Source organism: Pimephales promelas, chromosome 16 (genome assembly GCF_988280905.1).
Source record: "Pimephales promelas chromosome 16, fPimPro1.hap1.1, whole genome shotgun sequence".
NCBI classification, from domain to species: Eukaryota; Metazoa; Chordata; class Actinopteri; order Cypriniformes; family Leuciscidae; genus Pimephales; species Pimephales promelas.
In genome coordinates this window covers 23,325,757-23,339,543 of record NC_142784.1, presented here as the reverse complement: position 1 = coordinate 23,339,543, position 13,787 = coordinate 23,325,757, and the positions used below count along the sequence as shown (strand labels likewise).

The 13,787-nt window shown below is 42.0% G+C and overlaps 1 protein-coding gene across 1 annotated transcript in view; it reads left to right on the top strand.

Annotated features, from left to right (window-relative positions):
• The window catches only part of grik4 (glutamate receptor, ionotropic, kainate 4), a 353,328-nt gene that overhangs the window by 137,208 nt on the left and 202,333 nt on the right, over positions 1 to 13,787 (top strand). Inside the window, exon 3 of the mRNA XM_039670727.2 lies at positions 8,689 to 8,823. Within this exon, the coding sequence (XP_039526661.1) occupies positions 8,742 to 8,823 (82 nt within the window). The 5' untranslated portion in view covers positions 8,689 to 8,741. The remainder of the gene's footprint in view (positions 1 to 8,688; positions 8,824 to 13,787) is intronic.

The window sequence follows — 13,787 nt, the reverse complement described above, 5'->3', positions numbered from 1 at the left end:
CTGAATGTCAGTGGCTGGAGAGGAACAGAGATAGTGGACATTACACGATGCAGTTAAACATGTCAATTAAAATAGCAATATTTAATGTATTAAGGGGGTTATGTGATGTAGAGGTTAAAGACTTGGTGTAACGTACGGACAGAGACGGTCGGATCCATGTGCAGCACTTTATTAACACAAGCAGACATGAAAACTGGCAAACACTTCAACAAAGGGGCAATCCAGAAACTCGTGGTCTAAACAGGCAATGGTCGAGGCAGGCAGCACAGGTTCGAGAGCAGTCCAGGAAACAGGCAAGGGTCAAGAGTCCAGGGAAACACGGAGACACAGAACAGGGAATAACGCTCGGAATTGTACGCTTACAGGGTAACAAGACTTCGCAAGGGACACAGGGAAAACTCAGGCTTAAATAAGGAACTCAATAACCAATAATGAAACACAGCTGAACATAATGAAACACAAAGAGTCCATGGGGAAACAAACATGGGGAGAGGGTGCCCTCTAGTGGCTCTCGAGGGCACCACGGCTGCTGATCGTCACATAACCCCCCCTCTAAGGAGCGGCTTCCAGACGCTCCTAAGAGCTCCGGGGGGAGGTCAACGGGGGCTGGGATGGAGGGCCAGGCCCATGGAGAGGCAGGAGGCCAGGCACATGGAGAGGCCTGGGGCCGTGGAGCGTGGGTGACCAGGAAGGAGCAGGACATGATGGCGGCCAGGGCGGAGCAGACACAGGCGAGGTCCATGACAGCCTCGCCTCCATGGCCCTCACGGACTCAGAGGTCCATGTCAGGATCACCTCCATGGCCCCCACAGAGTACCTACTGCCCCCCCCCCAAAAAAATACTTGGGGAAATTCACGGGAGGAGCCTCTGGGTGGTGAACTGGTACAGGAAAGGCCTCCCGGAGCTTGAAGGGTGCAGGCAGAGCGAGGCGCAGAGGCGGGGCCGGCAGAGCGAGGCGCAGAGGCGGGGCCGGCAGAGCGAGGCGCAGAGGCGGGGCCGGCAGAGCGAGGCGCAGAGGCGGGGCCGGCAGAGCGAGGCGCAGAGGCGGGGCCGGCAGAGCGAGGCGCAGAGGCGGGGCCGGCAGAGCGAGGCGCAGAGGCGGGGCCGGCAGAGCGAGGAGTCTGGGCACGCTCACCGGGGCCTGGCGAACCAAACGAGTCCTCCTTCTCCTCCTGCGGCGGCGCGTCACAGGGCTAGACACACTCGCTGGGCTGGACAACTCGCTCACTTGAAGAGGAGATGCAGCGCTCACTTGAAGAGGAGATGCAGCGCTCACTTGAAGAGGAGATTCAGCGCTCACTTGAAGAGGAGATGCAGCGCTCACTTGAAGAGGAGATGCAGCGCTCACTTGAAGAGGAGATGCAGCGCTCACTTGAAGAGGAGATGCAGCGCTCACTTGAAGAGGAGATGCAGCGCTCACTTGAAGAGGAGATGCAGCGCTCACTTGAAGAGGAGATGCAGCGCTCACTTGAAGAGGAGATGCAGCGCTCACTTGAAGAGGAGATGCAGCGCTCACTTGAAGAGGAGATTCAGCGCTCACTTGAAGAGGAGATTCAATTACTTGAACTGAAGACTCACTGGACAGACTAAATTCAACACTGGACACACTTGATTCACTCGGCTCAGCACTTGACTCACTTGACTCGGCACTCGATTCACTCAGCTCGCTATTTGACTCACTTGATTCACTCAGCTCGGCACTTGACTCACTCGAGTCGGCTGGCACGCGCTCAAACTCCGGTTCGACCCGCGACACCTCCGCTGTCTTAGGAACAGCACTTTTAACAGGGCCAGTGCGGGATACGGGCTCGAGGGGTCCGACATGATGAGTGGTTTTGGCAGGAACGATATGCTTAGAAGCTCCTCTGACGGTCCTTAAGGGAGGATCAAACAGTTTAGCGAGCTGAGGCTTATGCGGCGTGCGGAGTGAGTGAGAGAAATCCGCCGCATACGAACCTCCCCGGCGCAGGGAAAAGAGCAGTTCCTCGAGACCCTCCTTTTCTGCGGGGAGTTCAAAAGCCTTTCTGAACAGGGCGGTAAACACGTCGAAAGAAGGAAACGACATCCGACCTGGTTCCCAAAACGTGCCTGCCCACTCCAGAGCCTTTCCAGTTAACAGTGAGCAGATGAAAGAAACGCGGTCGATATCCGAGGCGTATAACTGGGGCTGATGACTCATGTACCAGCTGCACTGCTGCAGAAATCCTTCACACGCTTCAGGTGAGCCATTAAACTTCTCGGGAAACGGCGTACTGGAATTACTGCATGCGGTACTCACACTGGGTTGCGGTGGAACAGGTGCAGCGGGGGTTTGGGCTTGATTAGCCGCTGTGCTTGAGCTCTGCGGAGACCATGATTGCACGGAGCTAGCTAGTTCCTCGAGGAGAGAAGTTAGTCTCGCCAGCTGAGAACTATGAGAGGCTAGCATTGAAGAGCGGGTCTTGACCACGGCGGATAGATGCAGAAAGTCTGCTGGATCCTCGTTTGGCGAAGTCTTCTGTAACGTACGGACAGAGACGGTCGGATCCATGTGCAGCACTTTATTCAAACAAGCAGACATGAACACAGGCAAACACTTCAACAAAGGGGCAATCCAGAAACTCGTGGTCAAAACAGGCAATGGTCGAGGCAGGCAGCACAGGTTCGAGAGCAGTCCAGGAAACAGGCAAGGGTCAAGAGTCCAGGGAAACACGGAGACACAGAACAGGGAATAACGCTCGGAATTGTACGCTTACAGGGTAACAAGACTTCGCAAGGGACACAGGGAAAACTCAGGCTTAAATAAGGAACTCAATAACCAATAATGAAACACAGCTGAACATAATGAAACACAAAGAGTCCATGGGGAAACAAACATGGGGAGAGGGTGCCCTCTAGTGGCTCTCGAGGGCACCACGGCTGCTGATCGTCACACTTGGGCTGGTAGCCACAACTTTTAGGTTTGAACCCAGTAAGGGGTGATTCATAAGCTACGGGCATTGTGCCTTTAAGTAAAACACTTAACCCCAGGTTACTCTATAGGTGAATGCTCTCTGTAATGCCTTTATTGTAAGTCGCTTTGGATAAAAGCATGATAAAAGGCTACTTTATCAAATACTGTATTAAATTACACAATATTGATATACACATTCCAAAAATATATATATATTTTTTGCATTAAAGCAGATACAGACAAAACAAATAAAATTAGAAACAATTATTCATTAATGATTAATCTTATTCAGTAGACAATTCAAATGAGGTACTTACCGAAATCTGGCTCTCATGCACTGCTATTATTCCACAGAGCATGTTCAACCCCAAAAGAGCACCAAAATGCACCATTTGCAGCTGGGTAGCTGAGAAGTGAGTGCCTAATGTGTCTTTTGAATCAATTATTTTACAAATACTTGAAATAAACAACTGAGGCTGCATCTCGAAATTGTAAAGAGCTACTCATAATGTGGAATGATGTTTGTTTTGGCAGCATGACACGATGAAACGGCGGCCTAGAGTGTGTCTCACAGCAATCCTGTTAAAGATTCCCTGCTTGCGTTGTTTACATTCGATTCCTCTGAATAAAAATAAATTAGATTCAATGATGAAATGGCATGTGTTCTAATTCTTCTATAATTCTTGCTGCATATGTTTACTTTCATCCGCTTCCAGTCGTTTACAACTTGGAGACTTCAAGGAAAGCATCAACCAGAATCTTTATTATCCGTTATGAATGTTTATGAATTCTACTTGTATTCACAAAGTATTTACCCTGCGGTTCAGTCTTCTCATTGACATCTAGAAGAGCGATCCTCCTCCCTGACTTGCTTTTTGATTGGCAGCGGATGTCAGCCGTGAGTGCAGCATAAAAATGCTGTAACAATTCAGTCTGGCCGTTATGTTTGAGACGAGAGCTTTGATGGACACTTAGAGGTATTTGGAGAGAATATGTGATGAAGCTACAGTTATGAGTGACAGGTTTGACTTGTTTGCGGTGCTCGTGGTCCAGCAGCCTTTATTTAGCTTTAATTGAAACAGCTTCTCAATTGCTAGACCTTAATTTGATACCTTTTACAAAGGGATGCATCCTAGGGCCTGAGACAGGACTAATTAATGTTTGGATTGAATTACTCCATATTGTATAGAATCAGCTAGTTGGCTTTAGTTGTTAGATATTTTTGCGTTTGCTGGTCAAAATCAATCTCTGTTTCGCCTGATTTGTTCCCCACAGTGAGCTTTTTTCTCACAAAAACAACCTACATGCTATTTATGTGGTATCCCATTACTGATTCAACCCTCCCCTCAAATGTCTCAGCCCCCCACCCCGTACACACACCCACACACAAACAAAATAAATCACAGGAGAAAGGCTTCATACAAATGCTAGAATGAAATCTAAGCGGAAACTGTACCTTGACTTTATTGAATATCATTTTTTCCATACATTTGTCAGTTATTATTAGCGATACTTAACAGCTCTCCAGTCTTCAAAAGACTTCTTCACTTCAGTAGGGCATGACCATTGTGAGGTTATGAGTGATGTTTTCCCACAAAAAAAATAATAAATCTTGTATCTAGTAAGCATAGTATCACATTAGAAATATCTAGCAAAAGCATAGCTAGTGTAATGAGAATGTGTAATCCATTTCAACTGTTTTATTTGAACATTTGTTGATGATACAGCCCCCCCCCCCCCCTTTGATGGACTTTTTTATGGAAAGAAACAAGATCAGGATCAGTAATCCCTTTAAATTAATCAGTTATTGATTTATTTTGATTGATCAGCTCTAGGGTTGGGTATCGAGAATCGAGTATCGATTGGAACCGGGACTAATTTTTCGTTTTTCCCGGAATCGTTCAAAAGTTAAAATTTCGATTCCTAGTTTCGATAGTCCGCCGAGCGGAAGAAGAGACCGCTGAACAACACCAACGAAGAAGCGTCTACCGGAAGTGTTGGCATAACCACGCGAGTCGAACATTAGTAGCTTACGTCAGCGGTCCAAAGTGTGGCTTCACTTTTCTAAAAATAACGAAATCTCGGCAAAATGCAAAATTTGTGACAGAAGGAGTATTTGTGACAGGAGTAGTTCCTTCAGAAATGATTATTTCCTTCAGAAAGACCATTGGTTAGCAAGGTTAGCTAAACTTTTTTGACCCTGTCTCTTAAAAAAATCGGAATCGAGAATCGTTAGGAACCGGAATCGAAACAAGGAATCGGAATCGGAATCAGAATCGTTCAAATTCAAACGATACCCAACCCTAATCAGCTCACAAAACATGATAAATAACATTACACAAATAATCCAGTGGACCAAAACATTAGATCTAGATAAAGACAGCCACAGTTTTCATTTGTGTTAAAAAACAGACAATTTTCCATGTTACCATGGCTAGCCATTCCACCAAACAGTGTTTGTTAAAAGTGAGAAAAAAGAGGGGGGAAATCCACTACATGGCTTGTCTGGGCAGAGATGGGAAGCAGTTTGAATTAAAGGCACAGCAGGTCTGATTCGCATATTTCCCTTTGAGAGCGATGACAGTTTCATAAACGAGTAAGAAACAGAACAGATTATATTTTCATCCTTCTGTTCATAGTCAAAAGACTACATTGTGTGCTGTGTGGCATTTGCAGGGTCTCTACTGTTTTTAATTGCCTGTCAGTTTAAATGGAGCCTTTTGCCAGATACATTTCCAGCCTCAGTTCATATTAAAAGGCTTTCTTTATTTCTAAAATGAGTGTAATTGGTGTGAATGTGATTTCTTATACATTAAAAAGTGGTAACTTTTGTGAATGAGGTGAAGAAAAGGTTGCGATGGGAAAAACCCCCCCAAGAACAAACTAAGGGATTTCTTCAACTGGATTGTGGGTTTTGTAATGGATAAAATTCACGTTTTTGCACTGAAATATCACATGCAAAAAGTGTTAAATGGATAATGACAATCGTCTTTCTTTGGAACACAAAAAAGATCTTTTGAAGAATGTTTCTGTCCATACAACTGTTGTTGAACTGTTGTTGTCCATACAATGAAAGTCACTGGGGTCCCAAAATCCAACATTCCAACATATTTCAAAATATCTACTTGCGTTCTACAGAAGAAATAATTTTAACGTGCTCTTTAAGTGCTCTTAAGGGCATTTCCACTTTTTTTATAGTTTAACGATGGGAAAAATGGTCAGCGCGCCTGTCTAAAAGGGTTGTCCCTATTTTATAATGGGTGTGTTGTTGGACTAACGTGCAATAAACCAATTAGAGTCTCATTTCCCATACCTTTTAAAAGCCAGTTGCGCTCGTGCCACGGCGGATTTGCTTTTCACATGGCGGAATTTGCAAACGGAAAGACTGAGCGCTTCAAAGGTGTAATGCTGTAGCTCAAACAGTAGAGCGTTGGTGCTTGCAACGCCAATATCATGGGTTGGATTCCTAGGGAAAGCAAGAACTGACAGAAATGCAATGCAATGTAAGTCACTTTGGATAAAAGTGTCTGCCAAATGCATAAAATATTTGGTACTGAAAACATGTCCTCCACTCTTTAGAAACATGGGACTACAGTATAAACAATTAGTCTGAATCTGATGTTGAAAAGACGTCAACAAATGACCACAATTGGACAATAAATAGCCCTTACACGGAGATCCCATGGATGCCAATATTAGACATGTGATAGATGGTAATGAAAAAAGACGTCGCCTGGCTTTACATACTGTAACAACCCCTTCAGTGGACTGAAATTGGACGTCCAAAAATTAGATATGGCAGAAAAAAAGACGTCACTCCGACGTCACATTGCACAGTGGGAAGCGTGCATTCTACAAGATAGGACATTTATCAGACATTTAGGCTCTGTTGCTCAACAAATCCTTCGCCATCGTCATGCCAATCATTCCTGCTTCACTAATTGCGATGGCAACTCGTGCTGTATGAGCAGAATAGTCTTTTACATTTAGTTTATAATGTTTTTTGTTTTTATAAAAACAGCTAAACCACAGTTGAGGCGGATGTGAGTGTAGCGGTGGAATAGTCTATGCTAATTTCACCCTCACAAACTAACTAAATAGCAAAAACCACTTCCGTCCCCGTGGATGTATGATAGGGCCCATATAGGTTTGGAAATGAAAAGTGAGTATGATGACAGAATTTTTTTTTATTTTTAGGTGATTTATCAATTTAAATAAATACATCCATGAGATATTTTTTTTCTATACTTTAGGCTTATTATTAGGCCTAGTCATTTTAACAGCATGAAATTTAATAGATATTTAATAACAGTACAGCAGTAAAATAAAATAACAAGTGTCAGTAGCTACAAATGTTGTTTCTGTTCTGTATTCTGCTGCTGAAAGTGCTGTGCTCAGGCCATGCGGAACCATTGAAGATGATTTGCTGTAATTGCATTTGAGCAAAATGATTTGGATGTGCATGCAATTTCGAATTGTCATTGCATCCTGCTTCAATAAATGAATTAGGCATGTGTTTCCTAATACACACCCTTTCTTGAAGTCTCTGTCTAGCTGCTTGATCCTTGATGAGTGCGTGTGTGTGTGTGTGTGTGTTTAAATGCTCTGCATAAGCAAGAGTAGATAAATTGTAATGTGGAAGATTTGATTGAGAAAGCAGGAATATTTCAGTAAAATAAATGTGTATCGTGACCAACTTTTTATCTTCTGCTTTTGCAACGCTCAAAGCAAATGCAACAGTTATGGTTTGGAAGGATTTCACATTCATCGTTTGTACTTAGAAAGAATTTACATCTTCTAGAAGAAAAACAGCATCTGCTGTGTCACATAATCGCCAGTGTTAGATGTGTCATTATAAGGAAAAGCAATGTATGGGATGTATGTTTTTCTTCTTAAGTAAGCTAAGCATTTTACAGCTCACTGTATTTCTTATTAACTTTATTGAATAGTTGGTAAAGATGTCTTATTTATTTATTTATTTATTTGTCTGAACTAAATTGTCAAAATACTATATGTTTGCTGATATTTAGGAAACATGCTAGTTCACAAACATGTTCTGCGTTCCGTTACGGATTGTCTTGGTCTGTGTGGTCCCACGCACTGCCAATTTACCCAAAAGTATTGCGACTTGTATGTATGCGCATTTCAATGCATTGCATTCAATAATCCATATTCGCCATCCAGACTTCACTTACAAAAGTCTGTGAAAAAAAATACAACCTGTGATATTCGACAGGCAATTTTCGATCCATTTTATTTAACTTTACAAATTCGTTTCCCCAAATTTAGTGGTTCAAATTCGTCAGAATATTCAACACTCCACATCCAGATCTGATGGTACAAACATTACATCTGATGAAAGCATAAATTGCTCCTGGTTGCTTAGTTTCCTTAACGTTATATGGTTTGTGTCTTTTGATATTCGAGATGTGAAAATGACACTGTAGTTGGGGAAATGCTTCATGACTTTTAGAAAGCAAAACAATACAACAAAGTTCTTTTGGACTTTAGTTAAAAGTGTAAGTAAAAGTAAAAGTGTAAAATATGTGTTTTAAGAGAGTTTATTTTCTAAAAAGTTTATTTGCCCAGAAAATTGGCATTTATTTTAAGAAACACCCAATTATAATGTTCTTTCGAATCAAAAAAGTTTAACTAGATTTTTTTTTTTTCAAACAAACGATTGTACCATATGCGTACATAACTCCTTTGACTGAAAAGTGTGTGCTAAATGCTTCTGTTGTGTTTTGTGTTGCAGGTGGCTGTGTGAAGGGAGACCCCCAGGGCTGGACCCATGAGGAGTCAAAGAAGATGCTCGCAGCCTGGGCGTCTCTGCTCTTCTTAGCCATGTGGGTGAGAAACGCCACTAGTGGCCCGCTCTCGTTCAGAATAGGTGAGTATTGTCTTCCACTTTTAAAAAGCTGTAAAGCACATCACCATCTATGGCCTGTATCTCTTGTTAGTCCTCATGCTGAACGGTGTAATTTGTAATCACTGTTAATTAAAGTGATGGGGTTTTAAACCAGATTTGCTGCCTTAAGGTAGACTGTAACTCCCAGAATTAACACACTGGAAAAAGAGAATGAGCACGTGAATGCTGCTTTTTATGTTGATGTCGTAAACCAAGACTAGCAGAACAATTAATGGGTTGCAACACTGAGGAGGAAGCTGTCTGACTCGTGGAGGTCACTCACTCTATAAAGATTCCTATTCAGTTCACTTTTAAGGGAAACTTGCTTATATTGTCTGAGGTCACATTTAAAATGTAGGATTCAAAAAACATAATTCAACCTAGAAATAAATCCCAAATCTTTTATGGTGTTTTTAACAGATTTTTCAGATTTCATATGATATTAGATTAATTAAATGTGCAAATGAATGAGATTGATCCAACTACCATCTTTTGGTTTAATGAAAACCAGAGCATCTGATCATCTGCAACAAAGAGTCACATGATCATTTTCAAATCATGCTGGATCACTTATGTATTCATCAGGTTTTACACAAACTTTTGGAGTTCATTAAGCTTGAGTGCTACTGTCATTAGCTCAAAAGAGGAACAAATCAAATAGCAAGGCATTCTGAAATTCATGTTAATTTTTCAAGCCGAATCGGTATGCTAATAATAGAATTTGTAATGATTAAAAAACACTTTTGGGTGAACTATCCCTTTAGAAATTAAGAAGTTACATCAGCCTTAGCTTTATCACTCATATACATACTCAATATCCAGTTCAGAGAGGAGTAGATGATGCAGTTTAGCAAAGGTTTTGCAGCATGTCAAGTAAATTATTTGAATACTGTCTGGCTCTTTAAAGCAGTCGATCACAAGATATTTCAAAACGTACAAAAAATACGTCCTCCCAAAAAGAGCACTAATAATGTCAGTCATAATGCTGAAGTCTAATTAAATCCTAACAGAAAATTAGTGAAGGTCTCAGATACTCAATTAACAGATGTTATTTTTGTGAGTCGTGTTTATTAGCACCCACACGGCCACTATCTCACTGTAGAAACGCATTAAAGGACTTTCCCCTCATTAAGGAAATGAATGTTCAAAAGCTGTTTAATCTGACTTCATTATAGTTTGGAACTGCACCGGTTAGGCGAACCTAAAGAGAAAGAGCGAGACGGAGGGAGAGATAGCAAAAAAAGAGCCCATTTAATGTAGGTCTGGGCTTTCAATGGTGATGAGAATGCCGTCTAATCTATCTGGTGCCATATTGAGCAGTGCGAAATGTAAATTTAGTTCCAGCTGATTTAGCAAAGGGAACGCGTGTGGTTTTTGAATGTGTTGTGTGTACAAGTGTGAAGCATGTTAATTCACTGTGGTAAGGCTTGGTTGTGAGATGTTTGCGCTCGGTAAAAAGAGCATTGATCTGCTTATTCGTGGCATATTACAAAAACAATCCCTCTGATTCCAGTGGCTCAGCGATCAGATGAGGCGGCGTGCTCTCATCTACACGAAACAAGCTCCTGCTTTCATAGATCAATTATTAACCAGCCAGTGCAATCGCCGGCTCTCCTGAGCTTGCCTCTGTCATCTCCTTTGTCATTCAAACACTGAAATAACCGCTCCCAACTTCCACGGGTATAGTTGGATAATTAACCACCGCTGCTCTCCTCCTTCTCCCATGTCTCCTCACCTCCTACACCTAAGCAAAAATCAAACCCTGTTTATTGCTGTCTCGTTTATTTGACGATTAATTAAAACGTGTGGTTTCTGTTTTTACCACTCTGATGCAAAGCGGCCCTGTCGATGCTTGTGTAAATAGCGAAGGCGGCATTAATGTCTTTACTTTCCCAGCACGTTGACGTGATGCTGATTTCCCTGCAGGAGATGATATTTAACACTGCTGCTCTTCCATTCTCAGAATGTCACTGGATGGCTTGCACAATGAAAGCGTCAGGCCAAAATACCATCCCATTGCCAGGCAAACAGAAATGTGGTGTTTGGATACTTGTCCCCAAATTGGGATGTGTACTGGTCTTCACGCCAGGCTTCATAGCCTGTTAACTGTCAGTGGGACACTTGGAGCGCTTTTGTATTGCCTTTTATCCACATCTCATATTTTAGTAATCCTCATAATAAATTAGGTATATAATTAGACATTGTGTTACCATGGAATTGTATTTTTAAAGCGTTTAGCATGCTCATTTTTTGTGATATTAACTTAAAATTGGGAGGACAACTTGGTTAGACATCTGACTCGCTTTTACTTCTGCAATAATCTCCTGTATCTTATTTCAAAATAGACCAACCTTAGCATTTCTAAATTATAACCATTTATGTTCAGGGGAAAAACAGATAGTCAAACAACATGATAGTGAGTAAATTATTATTTTTTTTGGTGTCTATCCATAACAATTGAGTGTCTATCCGTAACCACTAGCTTAATCTCCTGACCATAACCAGACATACAAGCTAAGTTTTACATTAGGCATGACATGGAAATTTACCCTGTCTGTTTTTTAAAAAGCTTATTAGGGGCCAAGCACCGAAGGTGCGGAGGCACCTATTGTATCTGTGCCGGTTCTTATTATTATTATTAGGGGCCAAGCACCGAAGGTGCGGAGGCACCTATTGTATCTGTTCCGGTTCCTATTATTAGGGGCCAAGCACCGAAGGTGCGGAGGCACCTATTGTATCTGTGCCGGTTCTTATTATTATTAGGGGCCAAGCACCGAAGGTGCGGAGGCACCTATTGTATCTGTTCCGGTTCTTATTATTAGGGGCCAAGCACCGAAGGTGCGGAGGCACCTATTGTATCTGTGCCGGTTCTTATTATTATTATTATTATTAGGGGCCAAGCACCGAAGGTGCGGAGGCACCTATTGTATCTGTGCCGGTTCTTATTATTATTATTATTATTATTATTCTTCTTCCGACTGGGCGTCTATGGCAGCCCATAGACCGGTTTGCGGGAAAGTTGTTTTGGTTTGACATTCTGATAGAGGACAGTCCCAACTTTAAATACACCAATTTTGGTGTCTCTAACTCATTCCCTCTAGCGCCACCAACTGTCCAAAGTTTCACTTTTATTATGCTAATAACTTTTGAACCGTAAGGCCTATCAACAAAATTCTTTTTTCCTCTTGTTCCTGAGCTCATGCCGATTCGATCGCACCCTATGACGTCATTTTCCGTCATAAAAAAACGGCCGCCATTTTGAATTTTCCAAAAAACCTACTTTTGCGAACTCGTCCTAGACGGTTTGTCCGATTTTCACCAAAATCGCACCGGATCATCTCCAGGCAGTGCTGACAAAAAGTTATGGAATTCAAGATGATTCGAATAACCGTTTTCGATAAACGCGTAAACAAAATTTACGTAGCGCTTGCAAAAACAGACGTGAGGTTGTATCTCCGCAACGCTTACTCGTTTTCACACCAAACTTGGTACGTGTTATCACAAGCATGACCTGAGGCTACGTGCTGCGTTTCGGCGCAGCGCCACCTAGTGGTCCGGAGATATGAAAAATGGCTATTTTTGCTCGTAACTTCTAAACGGTTTCTCCAAAAATCAAAAACTTGGTCTCGTTAGATTCAGGGCGTCATGCCGAGTCGACCGATATCCAATTTTCCCAGATCGGCCATTTTGGCTGTCGGCCATTTTGAATTATGTGCTAAAATGCTGTATTTTTTGAACGCATGAACGAATTGTTACGAAACTCGTTATGGGTCATCAGTACGATGCCCTGAAGGAGCCTGAGAAGTTTCGAAACAGCGCCACCTAGTGGTGAATTGTTTTATTCAAACGCTTATAACTTTGGGTGTGGTACACTTATTTTCACGGGAGTCATATTTTTGAGGTCCTGAATCGTTGCCGAGTCCAACGATACCAAATATGTCGGGTTTCGTCTCACGGATGGCGTAGCGTAGCGATTTAGCGCGAAAAAAACACTTGGCGATATCTTCAAAACCGCTGTTCCGATCGAGACGAAACCACCGCCAGAAACACGGAATCATAGCTTGTTAACTATACGCTAATGCCCAAATGCGTAAATATTGATAGTAAGGGGTAGTAAAATTCAAACAAAGTCATGTGTCAGTCATTTTTTACGTGTTTTTTCATATAAATGTTTATAACTCGGAAGTAAATTGAGATATTTGCACCAAAATTGACACACATATGTATGGGGTCACTCTGAGGACACATACAAAAAATTGTGGGACTGAGCCTCTTGGTGGCGCTATAATAGAACAAAACGTGAAATTCCCATTGACTTCAATACAGTTTTGTGAAATACAATGCTATACTAAACAAATGCTTTGGTCTAACATTACGAAACTCAGTGTGTGCCATAAGCAGCATGCCCTGAAGGTACTCAAAAGATTTTGAGACAGCGCCACCTGTTGGTCAAAAGTTATAATTCATTTCTGAGATTGCTAATAACTTTTGAATAAATTTGCCTATTGCAATGAAACTGATCTTAATAGATTCCTTGGGTTATGCCGAAAACATAGATATCAGGTTTTGCATAATCAGCCAAACTTCCTGTCTGCCATCTTTATTTCTTTGAAAAACTTTCTTTTTCAAACTCCTCCTAGACCGTTTGTCCGATTTTCACGAAAATTGAATCGTGTCATCTCCAGACCCTGCCGACTAAAAGTTATGAATTGCACGATGATAGACAAAACCGTTTTCGTATACCACAGCATCAAAGTTTAGGCATGCTGCCAAAATTACTATTTAGGCTTTATCTCTGCAATGCCTTCACATTTTGACACCAAACTTTGCATGTGTCATTGTCACCTCACTCTGACCACATCACATCTATTTCGTAACTGCGCCACCCATTGTTCGAAAGTGATAACCCATTAAATCATCTTATAAGTTAATGTTTATGTGATTTT